Source organism: Tursiops truncatus, chromosome 7, assembly GCF_011762595.2.
Source record: "Tursiops truncatus isolate mTurTru1 chromosome 7, mTurTru1.mat.Y, whole genome shotgun sequence".
NCBI classification, from domain to species: domain Eukaryota; kingdom Metazoa; phylum Chordata; class Mammalia; order Artiodactyla; family Delphinidae; genus Tursiops; species Tursiops truncatus.
Window position 1 is genome coordinate 21,892,181 of NC_047040.1, and position 17,559 is coordinate 21,909,739.

At 40.3% G+C, this 17,559-nt stretch overlaps 1 protein-coding gene across 8 annotated transcripts in view; it reads left to right on the forward strand.

Moving 5' to 3' along the window:
• Positions 1-17,157, forward strand: part of FN1 (fibronectin 1) — a 69,520-nt gene extending 52,363 nt beyond the window's left edge. For 4 of the 8 annotated variants that reach the window (XM_019938963.3, XM_033859801.2, XM_019938964.3 and 1 more), the window contains 13 exons: positions 1,158-1,345; positions 2,196-2,283; positions 3,138-3,314; positions 4,089-4,178; positions 4,421-4,600; positions 5,728-5,817; positions 6,775-7,241; positions 8,242-8,380; positions 10,589-10,753; positions 12,629-12,754; positions 13,278-13,384; positions 15,967-16,077; positions 16,398-17,157. In XM_019938963.3, the coding sequence (XP_019794522.1) occupies positions 1,158-1,345; positions 2,196-2,283; positions 3,138-3,314; positions 4,089-4,178; positions 4,421-4,600; positions 5,728-5,817; positions 6,775-7,241; positions 8,242-8,380; positions 10,589-10,753; positions 12,629-12,754; positions 13,278-13,384; positions 15,967-16,077; positions 16,398-16,469 (2,000 nt within the window). In that variant the 3' untranslated portion in view covers positions 16,470-17,157. The remainder of the gene's footprint in view (positions 1-1,157; positions 1,346-2,195; positions 2,284-3,137; positions 3,315-4,088; positions 4,179-4,420; positions 4,601-5,727; positions 5,818-6,774; positions 7,242-8,241; positions 8,381-10,588; positions 10,754-12,628; positions 12,755-13,277; positions 13,385-15,966; positions 16,078-16,397) is intronic. The other 4 variants (XM_033859802.2, XM_019938966.3, XM_019938967.3 and 1 more) reach the window with 1 other exon arrangement.
• Positions 17,158-17,559: the final 402 nt, after the last annotated feature.

Sequence of the window (17,559 nt, forward strand, 5' to 3'; positions counted from 1 at the left end):
TTAATTGCACTGCTGGGTGCTCATGGGAGCAGCGGCTTTATGCCCTGCTGAATGCATTCTACTTTATCAGGCTATCGATTCCTGTGCAAGTGGGTACCCCCAAAATCCACCTATTAGGAAAGACCCTCTTTAAAGAAGAATAGTAAGAAGCAATAAAATGTAGGTGACGTTTACATAAAGTCTAATGAAAGGAAATTTTGGAGTAGCTTGGTTTACAAACAAGGTTATAAAGCGAGACATTTGAAGAGAACATGAAAATTGTGGATTATTTCCTAAGCCTTGACTCTCTGTGGTTACTTATGCTCATTGTATATAAAGGAAAGAAATTTGGCATCCTAAGGAACCCAAACTGAGCCATTTCATAGCAGCAGGATTCTGAGAACACGTGGGTAAGACCTTCCTTCTCTGGTTAGAGATAATGTGCTAGGTGTATAATTTGCTAAAAGGATTGAGAATCAGACACATAGGAAACAGTTGATAGGGCAAATGCTTTCCACCTTCTTTAAACTCTCATGCTTTATTTCTAAAGCAGAGTGGAATGCTAAAGATGTCTCCTCGTGACAGCATAAACCCTGGAGGTGACAATCTATATTATTGCTCTTTGCTTCTCTTTTCTGCTTCTGTTGTGAGCCAATTTTCTTCTGCTGCTGCACCACAGAGAATACTTCAAATTTAGCAGTGATATCCTCCATGAGGTCCAAACAAAGAGAATAAAATCATAATTCTGTCTTTGGAGGGATGAAATACTCTGTGAGATGGTTTTCCATACAAAGATAATTTCTGTCAGAAAGGGGCTACTGCTCATCTTTCCATAGAAATGGAAAGATCAATCCTAGTGGCCAATAAGCCAATTTGACTTTAATTTATTAAGGGAAAGCAAAAAAACCAACTGCTAAAACCTTAAGTCTCAGAGTTTTGGCATTTACCCAAGTGCTTCCAGTGATTCTGAGCACTGCTGGATAAAAAACACATATTTTTCAGCAAACGTTTTCTTCATTTTGCACCCCCTTTTGTCCTTTCTTGTACTGAATCTTTGCTTGACTAGGGTACCCACCCAACCAAACAAGTACAACCTATCTACTTCTCGGAATTCACTTTATTTTCCCCCTTTCCCCATTTACTGTAAAATAACCTCTAACCAATGACCATCCTGACAGCCATTCCTGCACCAACGAACCTGAAGTTCACTCAGGTTTCACCAACCAGCCTGGCCGCCCAGTGGACGGCACCCAATGTTCAGCTCACTGGATATCGAGTGCGAGTGACCCCTAAGGAGAAGACCGGACCAATGAAGGAAATCAACCTTGCACCCGATAGCTCATCTGTGGTTGTATCAGGACTCATGGTAAGAAGTGTCCTTTTCCTCATTGGACTAAAGAAGTAGGTCATTTCTTACACAGTTGAAGGTGGTGGAAATATAATATAATAAATCTGTGTTCTTTGCCTCTGCCGTCAAATTAAATTTATCATAATTTTGTATCAAGTAGAATTACTTTGTGTTGACCTAAGCTATCAGGGACAGAATTTTATGAGCAGCATTGGATGTTGCATAGCTCTTTAAGTGTATTCTGTTTATTTTAAAATGTTGTATTGTGTGTGAAGGGGGGGCAATTTATATATCCATAGGCTGAATGCATAAATCTACTTTAGTTATGCTTTTTCTCAGCCCTGTTACCTTTGCAAGGAATATTCTCCAGTTTTTACCAACCCAGCCTGATACTACCTTCCTTAAGTCATTTTTAATCCTTCTAGATGTGCATACAGAAAGCTAGCCAGGAACCTAGGAAATTGTTCTCCTTCTTAACATAAGGCCAATTCCAGGAGAAACTACAGAAAGAGGGTTCAGAGATAGACTATTCTCTTTGCCTCTCTATGATCAGAAAAATTCATGATTTGCACCTGTCAGATCATCAAAGAGAAAAACAGGTTAATACCATTTTCCTCATTTTGTATCAGCTTAGCATAAATATGTAAGTTATGGCTTACTTGGGCTCAACCCCAGGTGCATTTTTTAATTCATGTAATTAAATATCTTGTCAGTGTAGGAAGGAAATTAATATAGGAACTTACAGTTCTGCGGGTTTTGCTAGCTTACTTTTTCTTTTCTAACCATTGCATTTTTTCTAACGCTGGAGTGAAAATTCCTGGGCTTCGGAAGATCACATTGCTAAAGCTCACTGCGCCCTTCTTTCTAGGTGGCCACTAAATACGAAGTGAGTGTCTATGCTCTAAAGGACACTTTGACAAGCAGACCAGCTCAGGGAGTCGTCACGACTCTGGAGAGTGAGTAATCAAACTTTTTAGTGTCAAAAAACGTTCTGGATAAACAAAAATTAAAGAATGGCAAATGCTTTCTAGATCACTAAGTGAACAATGGAATGATTCCCAGTTTGGAAATAGATTTGCTTTCCCAGTTACTACTGTTGCCTCCTGTGCCTCTCCAGAAAGTGGTCTACTGGCGCGTACGTGCAATCACTTCATGATGTGCTAGAGTCGGTGCAGTAAACTACGACTAACACCAAGTTATGTTCTACTGGTTAGAATTTGTTTTCATAGAGTTAAGTTTGAGGAGGACGCGTTGGCTTCTGTTGTATCTGACAGTGCAGTAAGGGTTGGACAGTACTGGGCCCGGGTTCTAGTTTCCTGCCATAACAATAACCCACAGTTATTCTTTCTCAGAAATCACGTAAAGTGTCAAAGTCTTCTCATCTATGAAATAGGGATGGCGTTGCACCTGTTGAGAAAAAAATATGAATCTATATAAGAATGAGAAAATACTAGCAATACATTATTATATATATACCTTCCTTATATTATTACACATATTTTATATTATAATAACAATAATTTTAACACTCACTGAGGTATTTGTAGATATAGAAAGCCAGCCTTGGGAACCACTGACAGTACTTGTAAGGCTTTTCAGTTCTTAAAAAAAATAGTACACGAGGTGAATATTTTCATGTTTCCTAATTACTGTCTGCTTTTTCTCTCGACGCCACAGGAGAAAATCTATACATTATTAGTCATGTGTAGAAATTGATGTATTTGTATAGAATAAGGAAACGTTTTAAAATATCGAAACCTTACCTATATGAGCCAGCCAGGCACTAATCTCTGGCTGTCATCCTGTGCAGATGTCAGCCCTCCAAGAAGGGCCCGTGTGACAGATGCTACTGAGACCACCATCACCATTAGCTGGAGAACCAAGACTGAGACGATCACCGGCTTCCAAGTCGATGCCATCCCAGCCAACGGCCAGACTCCGATTCAGAGAACCATCAAGCCAGATGTCAGAAGCTACACCATCACAGGTCCGGGAGCTCACATTTGATAACTGCCATTCACAACATAAATTAGCTTATTAGTCTTTCTACCACTTACACTGATTAAATTTATCTTCAGTGTTTTATGATAACCCAGCTCTATTTTTTACAACGTATTTTCATCCCATGATCAAAACATTTTGTCCTGTGAACGCCTGGTTTTGTCTGATGTTTGCCAGAGGAATGGCATAAGTCCCATTCATCAGAGATCTTTCATCAATGAACCCTCTCTTATGGGAAAAAATATATATATACATAATGCTTGAGAGCCAAAAGAAACTCAGTGATAGTGTCTACTTCTTAACATTCACGTAGATTATAAAGCAGAGTTAAATTTGAAAAAGCAAACAACACTACTTCATAGAGATCAAAGTTGTCAGATAACGTTCAATATCTGGGTCAATTTAGGTCTTTTTGAGATTGAAAATTCTGATTCCAGTTCCCAACCAGTGACCATCTGATAAAACACAGTCAGCAGGTGCTCACCCCTATCACCAAGATAGTCACTTCTAAGAGCATTTTGGGATTTTAAAATTTATTTTAGCCAGTGTCTTTTTGTGCATCTGTGCCTTTCTTTTGAGATGTCCTTCTCATGAGCAGTTAACACCCATACCATGCTCTAATTTATTGTTGAAATGTGAACCACTTCCTTGGTCTGTATAAACAGGCAATGATAGGAGGAACCATGAAAATTGCAGATGAGTTTGAAAATTTTCCTAATAAATGAAGATCAGATAAAAATCATCTCTTCACCAATCCCAGGTTTACAACCCGGCACTGACTACAAGATCCACTTGTACACCTTGAATGACAATGCCCGGAGCTCCCCTGTGGTCATCGACGCCTCTACTGGTAACTACACTTTCTACTGAAGAAATGCCACTGACTTATATGTTTGTGTGATCAGTCACGTGAACTTGAGCAACAAAAATGAGGCTGATACTTCTGTATTCCAGATCACAGTGAATCATTTTTACTGTTTACAGAACTCTTAGATTCTCTCAAGTCTGTTTTTAAGGGCTGGGAAAAGAATGTGGGAATAATTTTCTTGGCTATTCATTTCCTTAAAGAGATGTAACTTTGTTTTCTTTTAGCCATTGATGCACCATCCAACCTGCATTTCCTGGCCACCACACCCAACTCTCTGCTGTTATCATGGCAGCCACCTCGTGCCAGGATTACTGGTTACATCATCAAGTATGAGAAGCCCGGGTCCCCTCCCAGAGAAGTGGTCCCTCGGCCCCGCCCTGGTGTCACAGAAGCTACCATTACTGGTATTGCTGCTTCCATGCTGCCGTTTTCCTCTTTACTCTCTAGGACACACAAAGTGCTTAGCAGACTCCAACTGTGTCTTTGGTGCTGTACCATGAGAACAAGAAGCCCCATTTCTGACAACTTCAAAAAGCATTCTCTATGGAGGAGCTGTCAAGCTTGATACATCTCAGAATTCACAACAAAGCAATAATTTCAATACTGTCATAATGGCATAGCTAGAATCTTTTTATCTTCTGTATAGTTGCCGGACAGCTATCAGTTCTTCCTAGAAAAAGACATTTTTCAAAGCAAACTAGCAAATTTTGATACTGTTCTCTCACTCAGCAACCTAAAGAATGATAAGTCTGCAGGATTTGCCAGAGTGCCACCTGCGATGGCCCTCATTATCCGGTTTCACAGGATAGGTCTTGAGGCAAAGTGTTTCCCAGTCATCCATACTGGAGAGAGTGCTTGGGATGGGGAATAAGAGATCATAGGCCTCTGGTATTGTTTTTGTCCAAGAGATTGTACGGTAAACTGTGTATATAGGCTATCTAGACTTAAAAATCCTATAGAACACACAGGTACCAGAAGGAGACACTGCTTCTTTAGAAACCTTGGAGACAGGAAAATAGAATCAGATATGGAAGGCGTTGAATTGGATACTTCCTACAGGGACCACACAAAGAGTGGTCACTCTTTCCTGCAGAGCACTTTTTTGTAGTCTAACTTTTTCATTGATCCTGCCACTGAGAGCCATCTGTTTGTTAGGCCTAAGTAGATTCATGTATACAGTCTGCACTGATCTCTCCCAAGTGTGTATTTCGCTGGCAGTGTGCAACGCTGATAGATTTTCTTGAATTCAGAAGGGCAGATGAGACCCCATGTGAACCGAATACCCAGGAAAAGTAAAGTGCTTATTCAGGTGTCCGACTTGACAGGAAGATAATTAATTTGCTAAGTGGCTATTGTATACAGAGTATTTGAGTGTTTGCAGAAGCAAAACGAAGTCAGTTTTGCCTTTCAAGAGGCCAGTGGCCAGCTGGAGAGAGGAAGCTTGCTTCCCAGTAGTATCTCCTGGTGAGATCAACTTTCATTTGACTAGCTGAGCCCACAGACATAATGTGATGATCTGTCCTTCCATCAGGTCTGGAACCAGGAATCGAGTACACAATCCAAGTCATTGCCCTCAAGAACAATCAGAAGAGTGAGCCTCTGATCGGGAGGAAAAAGACAGGTAAAGAGCACCTTCCTCGGTGGTTAACAGGGAGATGGCCAAAACAAAACTAATTATGAGTGATTCATTTTGCAGGGCAAAAGTGCTCCAGGTTTCGATGCATTTCTCATGAAACTTTTTTTTTCCCTCTAACAGCATAGCATGTATGCTGTGCTCTTTGATAGCAGGAATAAGCTAACCATCTGCAGAACTGTTTTATTTTTTTCCTAGCCAGTCAATATAAAAGCCTTTGATTCATCTTTAAAAACTTCAAACCGGATATTAAAATGTAAAAACCAAGCTGCGATCGTTGCTGTTCTTCTATACATTCTTTTGAAGTTAAAAATGTTTTTATAAGAAGGGGGAGGGGAGGGAAAAATCTTTCTCATTTGTCTTTATTTATTATTTGGTTTCTAAAACTTCGAACTAATGTCTTACTTTTTTATCCAATTTCAGTTTAATTTGAAGAAAATGCTTTATTTATGCTGATAGGAGAATTTTAAAATAAATTTTATGTGTGTATTTTAATCTGTTCTTAGCATTTCAAACTGTGAAAAACTACTGCACCAAACCTCTGGAATTCTCATACTTCAGACGCTGATATAATTAGTCTGGATTCTAGTCCTCATAACATGATTCTCAAGTGAAACAGAGAAAAAAGGCTGCATATTTCAGTTCCGTTAGGCTTAATTTGAGCAGAGGCAGCTTCTATGGGGCTCAGCGGTTCAAAGCTTTGTGTGTATGATAAATTCATACTAACACTTTTTTCGTTCCAAACTATAAAGAAAACTTTGAGAAAAATCATAAAGATTTCTTTCTGGAAAAAAAGTGTTTTGTGACCTAAGAACTGCTAATTTTCCAGGAGCTTTGATCTGATTGAAAAATAGTCATTGTTGCCTGAACTGATAACGGCTCCCGAGGCTACTTCCGGGAGCTTAACACGCTTTGCTTTTTTTGGCTCTAACCTCTCTTGGCTAGATGAGCTTCCCCAACTGGTAACCCTTCCACACCCCAATCTTCATGGACCAGAGATCCTGGATGTTCCCTCCACAGTTCAAAAGACCCCTTTCATCACCAACCCTGGGTATGACACTGGAAACGGTATTCAGCTTCCTGGCACTTCTGGTCAGCAGCCCAGTCTTGGGCAACAAATGATCTTTGAGGAGCATGGTTTTAGGCGAACCACACCGCCCACAATGGCCAGCCCCGTAAGGCATAGGCCAAGACCGTATCCACCGAATGTAAATGAGGAGATCCAAATTGGTCCTGTCCCCAGGGGAGACGTAGACCATCATCTCTACCCTCACGTTCTGGGACTCAATCCAAATGCTTCTACAGGACAAGAAGCTCTCTCTCAGACAACAATCTCATGGACCCCATTCCAGGAAAGCTCTGAGTATATCATTTCATGTCATCCAGTTGGCATTGATGAAGAACCCTTGCAGGTAATTCATGTTTCTCTTTACTTCTGGGCAGCCTGGGAAAAAACTAAGCTAGGCTACTGAAGTGACCAGAGCTCTGATGTCCAGTGGCGTACTTCTAGAACCTCTTAGAAAGGTGGCCTGCTTAAGTCCTGATTTTCTTTTTTAATCTCAGTACGGCTGTGCTTTAGGGGATGTTCCAAAGAGTGTCATTAGCTTTCGTTTAGTAGAGAATAAAATCATTTCTATTATTATCGATCATTTGACGTTCCATGGTAATATAGACAAAGAATGATCTTAGAAAAGAGAGAGAGAGAGATTCTGCCTGAATTTGCTTTTGTCCAGGAAGGGCTAAAATGCCATCATTACGGTTTGTCCTTGAAGAATCCCATTATCTACAATATGTCAAAGGAGAAAGAATTTGGCTGAAGCTGTGCCTATAAGTGATTGATTCTCTGACTAAAACTTCTGTGCTTTAATGTGTCTTGCTGATATCAATGTTCACTGTTTTCTTATTTTTAGAAAGTGGCAGACTTTTAAAAACTGACTACACTGTGGAGGATTTATGAGCTTAGAAACATGAGTTTGAGGATTTGGCAAAGGGTTTGAAGGACCCCATGTTGGGGTCAGATGCCACTTGTGTGGGATGAATGTGTATCCCACATAGCACAGCATCCACGTTTTATGTGAAGGGGGCAGCATGGCCACGGCTGCCAGTGGGCTTGCCCAGACTGCAACTACAGCAGGATGAAGAGGAGGCTGTCTCTAGAATTAGTGAGGGTTCCTGGTAACTGTGGAGCACGTAGGGTAGATTTTTGGCAGGAAAATCTGTCATGTAGAAACGATAGCCCCTCACTCAAGCTCCATTTCTCTCCTTCTCTGGTTGGGACCTTTACACTCTTCATCTTTGTCTCCCTTTGCTGTGTTTACACAGTAAGAGTTACTGAGAAGAGAATAGGGAAAGTCATATCAATTCCTCACTATAATGCTTTCTCCCCTACTTTGGATGTGCTAATAATTGCAGTTCCGAGTTCCTGGAACTTCTGCTAGTGCCACCTTGACGGGTCTTACCAGAGGGGCCACCTACAACATCATAGTGGAGGCAATAAAAGACCAGAAGAGGCACAAGGTTCGGGAGCAAGTAGTTACCGTGGGCAATTCTGGTATGTGAACATCGGGGTTATTTGGGCAAAAGTTCTGGACTACCCCAGAGATGCTTCTTCAAGTGACTGTTCCTTTCTTGCTGTTGTCTTTTGACTTTAGGAAATAATTCCATGAAGTAACTGAGCAACTTTAAATTCAATTATTTTCTCCTCAGAGTATCGTAGTATCTTGTAAAACACATACATAAATAGAGTCTCAAACAGTGATATGATGATAGACCTGGAAAGGACTTCAAATATTGTTTGGTCCAACACTGGGAGTCCCAGTTAGGGAGTATCTGGGTTGATATAGGACACAAGTCTCCTGATCTCTGTTCCCAGACCCTCTTCATCTTACCAGGTTGCTGTCCTCCTAAGTTTTAAGTACTGAAAGTGATTACCTGTAAAGGAAATTCCTTATCTGCCGACATCAATGCCTGCTGGGTTTTGATCCTGATGTAAAATGCTACCAACATAGCCCATTTCTGTCCAAAGAGCTCCCTTATTCCCATGTTATTTCATGATTATATAGGCCTAAAACCACAATGAGGTTAAATGGTCATTGACGCTTTGTAGCACCTGGAAAGTTCTGTTAAACCAGTAGTGTATCACCCAGCTTTTCAAACTCCAGGAAGCTGCAGAGTCACCAAGAAACATGAGATAGGGAATAATCAAAATCATGAGTCTCAAATTTTCCAACTGGAGGGTTCTCCATTCCCCATCAGCAGAGAGCGCTGAGTTCTGTCTGCCAAGTGACAGGCTTTATTGCTCGGGCCAGTTACTTAACCTCAGGCTTCTTCCTCATTCGATAGGTGACTGTGTTCTTTCACATGTATAAAAGCCCGTGAATTAAGCAGTTTATTTTGGGGGGGGGGTGGTATTATCTTGTGCTTATTGTGTTATATATCCATGGTAATGCACACTTTTTGCTTCGTGTGGTTTTGCTAGTAGAATGCCATGTGAAAGGAATTTTCAAGAGCACAAAAGTCTTTGTGCTTTTTCCACATCATTTTTTAAAAAAAGATTCCATCTCCAGATGGAATTTGGTCAGGTGGAATTTTAACTCCTGGCTATCTTTAGGAAGGTTATTGAAACCCCTCATAGCAGTTTAAGTTCCTTCCATTTTTCTTTCCGACTCCTTATTCCCAGCAGCAATATTCTGCATTCTAGCCAGGTTCTCCCAGCTTTGAGACATTTCAGACATCTTAGTTTCAACAAAACTCTATTTTCTTCCACTGTGATGCCTTTCAAAATATTAGACACTTCAAATATCTATTGCTTTTGAGCTTTTGATTTTTGCACTGTGAAAAAAAATATACACAGTGGGATTCAAAGTCACAGAAGTTAACTTGATTTTTAGAGAATAATTTGAAGCATGCTTTGTTTGCATAGATTATTTTAAAATAAGCTTTCCCAAAACATAAAGACCAGATCTAAGCAACATGAAGAGATTCCATTACTTAATTTCTAAGCCATCGATATCCCATTGCTTTCTCTTATTTGGAACAGTTGGTTTTATTGATAGAGTAAAGCAGTCTGACCATTATGAAAAGACTGTACAAAATCTAGGCTTTTTGCACTATTATACAAAAAAAATGCAATAAAATAAATGCGATCACATTTTAATGGTATATAAAACTGTGACACCTTTTGCATTAAAAGCAAAAGATGCCCTCTAATAATTATTCTTTATTTGGCGAGCACTTTCTAAGTGTTGGTAATAGGCCAGTGCTTTGAATTCATGATCTCATGTAATCTTCACAAGATCCTGAGTAGGTAGAGATATTTTTATTTTTATCCCCACATTACAGAGGAGGGAAATAAGGCAGAGAAATGTTAAATAACTAGCTTAGGGTCACTCAGGTACTGATGGAGAGGAATTTCCAGCCTTCGCATACCACTGAAATTCTTAATTGCCTCATGATCTGTTCCATGTTATATAGACTAGATTTACTAGAAATGATTTTTTTTTTAGAACTGAGGGCAAAAGTGAAAGATGGGCTCCTTTTAAGAGGCTTGTGGCAAGTGTTCACTAGCAAAATCTAAGCATTGTTTATTAGAGCAGTTGATGCACTGATAGAACAGATGAGTGCTTTTTAGTGCTACCGGGATTTTTGTTTTCGAATAAGTCATTATATACAATAATTCAGTTCTCTTCTTATGGTCCAAAACCATAATAAGATGTCTTTTTCTTTTTTTTTTTGCCTTTTTCTCCTTTTCTTCATGTAGTTGACCAAGGCCTAAACCAACCCACGGATGACTCGTGCTTCGACCCCTACACGGTTTCCCATTATGCCATTGGAGAGGAGTGGGAGCGATTGTCTGAATCTGGCTTTAAACTCTCATGCCAGTGCTTAGGCTTTGGCAGTGGTCATTTCAGATGTGATTCATCTAGTGAGTAGCTTGCTTTGTCCACCTCTTGCAGTTCCATGCACTCTCACAATGCGCCAAAGGAGGAAGCATGTTTGGCAGATGCGACCTCTTCCAAACATGAAGCAAACGAGTAGAGACTGCTTGACTCAAAGTAACATTTTGCATCATATAAAAATGATGGGAAATTTTACTTGTTGAGTATTGCTTCATCTCAAGGGTTGTATTTCAATATGACTATTAATTAAAAATAAATTTGCGACGGTGATACGATTTAAAAAATTTTTTTGTGAAATGAATAAAGTCAAACTCTTTGGAGCCAGGTCTAATGAAGGGTATCAGAGACACAACGGAACCTCAAGTCTCTTTTAATCTGTAGTGTTGAGTGAGCTCAGAGGTGAACATTTATACTTACAAATATTCTACCTCTTTCAACACAAACCAAATATACATATATCATAGTATATATACACACTCACACCCACACACACATACTCTTTCATATCTCACATACACACTCATATCACACATACACACATTGGGTAGCTTGAATCTTGCCAAGTAATGTGGAGAGTACAGATAATCCATTTGTAGATAATTAAGAATCAACTTCAATTGAAAAATATTTGATTTTCAAAGTATAAAAGGATTTTATTATTTAAAATTATTTTTTAGTTAAAATAACCCTAGGAATGACTTATCATGCTTTGAGGTTTAGTATTAGAATTTTTAAATCCTTTGGTTCTGCTTTGTTTTTAGAGGATGTGATTATTATTGAAAATTGGTTCATTTTCATAGGTGTTAATCATTATGCCTTCTAACAAGCCTCCTATAGACATATCCAGGAATTGTACTGGGTGAAATATGACATAATGATTTTTAAACGATCTTAAGAGTACTTTACTTAACTTGTATACACGAATTGGTTTAATTCAGACTGAAATATAAACACACCTAATTTTTTCAATGCAGACTACTGTGCTTGACCATCTGAAAATAGGAAGAAGTGTCCTATGCTGTTTAGGAGTTGGAAGTTTTAACATTTGGCATCAATTAGGGGTTTTAAATTTCTGAAACTGAGCTATTTTTAAGTCTGTATATTTATTACCTATGTATGTACTTAGGCGCAACTGTGGGAGCAGAGCTGTAAGTTGATTTATGTGATTCTTCCGCTCAACTTACATGTTCTTCACTTAGATGTCATAATGATTGACTAACTTTTTTAAAGTTTTAGGAATGACTGACTTGTTGACAAAACAGAAGTTGTGTGTATTATATAAACTTCCAAAGTTTGTTTTGTTTTAGTATAAACTTTGAAGATTAAAAAGTCATCTTTTATGTATGGTAGTTAAAGATATATAACTGTGAATCTTAGATATTCCTTAGAACCAGTCTTATTTGTAGGAATGATAACCATTGATTTATCATTTTGTTTTTGTTTTGATACATAGGTTTATTCTTTCACTTTCCGCATTTACAAGAAACAGGTCGTAGTGTGTAGAAACCAGCTGATCTTTGCTTTTTGGTTAATTGAACTTTGTATCCAGGATCTCTGCAAATCCAAAAGTGACTTTTCATCTATTAACTATTTTTAGCCTTCCCAATTTTAAACCTTAATAGGGAGAATTCAAATGAAGGTCATTGACTATTCTTGTGAAACGATTATGATGGAATAGACTGGATCTTAAAATATCTGAGAAAATGTTAAGTGGTAAAGATAATATTTTCAAATCCAACCAAAAAAGTGGTTTGTCAGAGGGATCATGACCTTCATCTTTCCTTGCCACTCCTTCCAGATACCTGGCTTTGAAAATCTGGTGACATGTCCCAGTACGCTCACCATCTTGTGAGTCAGAACACGCCAATAACTCCTTGCCTCTGATCTTCCCCACCCCCCAGAATGGTGCCATGATAATGGTGTGAACTACAAGATTGGAGAGAAGTGGGATCGTCAGGGAGAAAGTGGCCAGATGATGAGCTGCACGTGTCTTGGAAATGGAAAAGGAGAATTCAAGTGCGATCCCCGTACGTTGCCACAAATCACTTTTAGTGCCTTTTTGAGCGCTCCCACCTTCATTACTGAGCTGTAACTCTCATCCCCAGAAGTGATTGGAGACTTTAGGTCTTCTTGAGGAGTGAACGGTGGGTTTGTTAATCTTTTGATTTGGGACAGCAGAGACAAGCTTCAAAAACGAGCCATAATTTAATGTTGTTATAGGGCACTTTAGCACTTTTCCGACCTGAGTATTTTGACCATAATCTGCAGTGAAATGTAACAAGAAAGCCTTACGGGTCTTTAGATTCAACTTTTAAAATATGATCTCTATCTTTGCACTGAACCGTTTCCAGTTTATTAGATCTAGTCTTTGGAAATGCTGCCCTAAGACCTATACAGCAGTACCTCTCTTACGGATGATTCCCATTAACACGTGGCACGTGGGCTGTGATGACAAATTTAGGAGAGAAACAAACCCACCCCCGTAGAGGGGTCAAGTCTGTATTATTGTTCTCAGTCTTACACGCGCTTATGATTTGTGTGTCCACGTAGATGAGGCAACGTGTTACGACGATGGGAAGACATACCACGTGGGAGAACAGTGGCAGAAAGAATATCTTGGTGCCATTTGCTCCTGCACGTGCTTTGGAGGCCAGCGGGTAAGACCAGATAGGCCAGGCTCTGTGCAATTTAGACAACGGGGGGAGGTTCCTGTACGGACGATTAAGAGTTATGCTTCCTGTGGGCTGTGCACACAGGTGTGGTAGTGCACCTTATGAAATGGGGAAATACTTCAGCTCCTGTTGGAACATAACGCTACTGACTACCCCTTTCCAGTTCTCCCCCTTTGTGGCAGCCTTAGCCCCCTCCCCCATACCTACTATTCTCAGACTGCCTCCGTTCTTCAGCAACTGAAGTGTTAAACGCTGGGTAGCACTGGGCTTCTTGCTCCATTCTGTTGGGCAGGTGCCCCTGTGATACTGCTGTTAAATATTTTGAATACCCAGATCTAAGAAAATACCACTTCTTTGTACCCTCTCTCAATCCCCAAATAGATTCCTGCCATAGGTCTAGTGCTATGCTCAGGAATATGGGACACACAGAGGGAGTGAGAAATGGTCCTGGCTCTTAATGGTATAGCTGGAGACATTAAATTAGCATACACTGAAAGTCCAGCTAATTAAGTCAGGTTCTGAGTGGATCTGACAAACCCAGTTCCCATGTAGGCTGATGTCAGCAGGAAAGGTTTGGTGGAAAAGAGAAGAATGAACTGGCTGGGTTTTGGGGTTTTCTTTTTGTAAAAATTATTTATTTATTTATTTTTGGCTGCGTTGGGTCTTCGTTGCTGCATGTGGGCTTTCTCTAGTTGTGGCGAGCGGGGGCTACTCTTCATTGCGGTGCGGCTTCTCACTGCAGTGGCTTCTCTTGTTGCAGAGCACGGGCTCTAGGTGCACAAGCTTCAGTAGTTGTGGCACTTGGGCTCAGTAGTTGTGGCTTGTGGGCTCTAGAGTGCAGGCTCAGTAGTTGTGGCACAGGGGCTTAGTTGCTCCGTGGCATGTGGGACTTCCCAGACCAGGGCTCGAACCCATGTCCCCTGCATTGGCAGGTGGATTCTTAACCACTGCGCCACCAGCATAGTCCGCTGGCTGGGGTTTAGGATGGTTACAATCTGGTTGAGGGATGGGGGAAGCAGAGAGAGCAGGGCGAGCACAGCCCCTTGGAATGGGAAGGAGCTGGCACATGTGGGCTCCAGTGAAACAACCCTCTGCCTGCTGTCTAGTGGGAAGACATTAAATGGGAAGAAGTGGGGGCCACTTATGGAGGGCCTCGGAAGTCCATTATTCATGCCAGTACTTCTCAACCATTTCTAATCTGTGTCCTACTTCAATATAACAGAAAAGTGCTGTGCTTTCCTCTAATCTTTGAAATTACAAAATAAAATGCCTTATAACTCAAATGAAAGCAATGAAACATAACATTCCTTTGTTTTCAATGAAAACATACCCTCCCCAACAGCTTTTCAAATTCTGGTCCTTGAAGAGCATGCTCCCTACTCCCGGGTAAGGCTCACTGGTTGATGCCTTTGGCATTAGCCAGTTGCAGGTGCCCAAGAGAAAGGGAACATGATGGAAGACGGTTTTTAGGAAGATTAAACTGGCAGCAGAGAAGGGTCTTCAGGGGTCTGGCTGAGGGCAGCCCCTGGAAGCTACTCTGAGCTTATTCCACCACTTGTGGTTGGGTGGGGAAAGTCTCTCTCTCTCTGTCTCTCTTTAACACATATAAAGACCGTGATCACAGAACTCAGTCATCTCTGGTCATGTGCTCAGTGTAGAAAAGTGTGATGGAAAGTGAATTTGTTGAGAAGTCGGTTTTGGTCTCACTTCAGCCTCTCTGCCTCATGATTTACGTACATGAAACCTTTAACGTGTGACACCTGTTCTGTTCTAAAGCGAAGTGCGAAATGAAACACTTTAGACAGGAGTGGGAACTGTTACGTGTTTATATGAAAGCAAGATTCACTGATTCTTATAAATAAAAGTAGGTATTTACCCGTACTGTCGTAGGTATTATGGGGAATATGCTTTTAAATGGACAAAATGTCTGAAATATTTCACTGACAATATAAGAAAGAAAGTGATTGTATTACTTTGGGTTCTTCTGGCTATAAGAGAAAAGCCCAACTCAGGTTAATTTAGGCAAAAGAAGGCTCACATGACTGGAAAGTCCCAGGATCTCTCAGTAGAAAGGACATGACCAGGAGTCACCCAGCTGGGTGGCAGTCCCACTCCACTCACAGGTCACTGTGTGACTTCCCCGCCCCCCAGTCAGTCATTCCTCTGGGTCTCCTTTCCCTTACCTATAAAATGAGGGTGTCTGTCCATGTGATCTCACGTTCCTTTTAAAAGCTCTAGGATTCCAGGAAAACCTCCTCCATCATGTAGTGTGGAAATCTTATTAAGGAAGTCAGGACTGGAATCAGCCTTAGCAGATGGGTGGGGTTTGTAAGACATTTCAGGAAAAAGGAAAAGCATCAATAGAGGCAGCTATAAAACATGCGTTATCAGCCAACATGTATTCTGCAAGCTATAAGTGCATGAAATCATCCTCAAAGCTTCCTCTGTGACTAACTGCGTATATTTTGCCGACTCGTAAGAGGTGAAATTCTTCGACACAAGCTCTAAGTTGCGATGTTCTTGTGTTGTCATAAACCCCATCCGACTTCATGCCTCTGCTCTCTCAGGGCTGGCGCTGTGACAACTGCCGCAGACCAGGGGCTGAACCTGGTCACGAAGGCTCAACTGGCCACTCCTACAACCAGTATTCGCAGAGATACCATCAGAGAACAAATACTGTAAGTGCATTTGCACCCTGCGTGTTTCTCCCCTAAATGCAATTAGGCACATAGCAGGGAGCCTCTTTCTGTAGGTACCTTTCTTCTGAATGAACCAATTTTACAAAACTTTTAAAAGACTTAAGAGTAGAAAGAATATTGTATCCTGTAACATAATTTGGGTTCTCTTGAGCATCTCCCACTGCCCAATATATAGTTAAGCTCTTAAAGCTAGACATATTTTCCTATGCATAAGTAATTATCAGAGTAGCCACCCTCCCCTTTTTTCCTCTGTAGCCTTTACAGCATTGCTGTTAATTTTTCTTCTTCTTTTTTAACAGAATGTCAACTGCCCAATTGAGTGCTTCATGCCTTTAGATGTACAGGCTGACAGAGAAGATTCCCGAGAGTAATATTTCCAACCCAGAGAAACAAGCACGGATCTCTGTCAAGGTCCATCCAAACTGGAGTGATGCTAGCAGACCCCAGCTTAGCTTGTTTCTTTCTTAAGCCCTCTGCTCTGGAGTAACTTCTCCAGCTTCAGCTCAATTCACAGCTTCTCCAACCATCACCCTGGGAGTGTTTTTAGACTTTTCTCATAAATGGGGCAGTATGTTGCCAGCTCTCCAAAGTATTCAATACTGCTCAGTATTTTAAATGAAATGTTTCTAACTTGTGATTTGGATTGGGATCAATAGGGAAGCACATGCACCAACCAAGATACAAAATGTCTTGAAATGATATTACCAAAATTTTCAATAGGGAAGTTACCCAAACACTTCTGCTTCCACTTAACTATCTGGCCCACAATACTGTAGGAAGAGCATGTCCCTGTTGCTGTGATATTTGAAATATCCACAGTACTCACTATTTCCAAATGATTCTAGTATTGCCTAGAAATCTTTCTCTTACCTGTTATTTATCAACTTTTCCCTGTATTTTTATATGGAAAAAATTGTATTGAAGACACTTAGTATGCAGTTAATAAGAGGAATTTGGTCTAATTATGGTTGGTGATTATTTTTTATACTGTACATGCCAAAGCTTTACTACTGTGGAAAGACAACTGTTTAATAAAAGATTTACATTCCACAACTTGAACATCATGGCTTCTTTTTTACATACAGAAATTTGGGGGGAAATAAGAATCTTCCTGAATGTTTTTTCTTTGCTATTCAGCAAACATTTGAAAAACCATGATGGGCACGGCTCTCTAAATTTTGGTGACTTATGTACAAGCTTTTCTAAGTCTGTCACTCCCCAAACCCAGATTCAGTCTTGTCATTTTATCTCTTCAGTAATGGAGATAACTTTATATTTTCCGCTTTACCAGATTTAGGTGGATTCAGATACTTAACTTGCTAGCTAGCTCTTCAGAAGTATAATCGAAACAACCTTTTCATTGTTCTTTTCTAACCATTATAATTCTTTCCTCCCTCCCACTTCCTTTCCGTCCTTCATTAAATAAACATCTATTCGAAGCGATTACCTGCAAGGAAAATA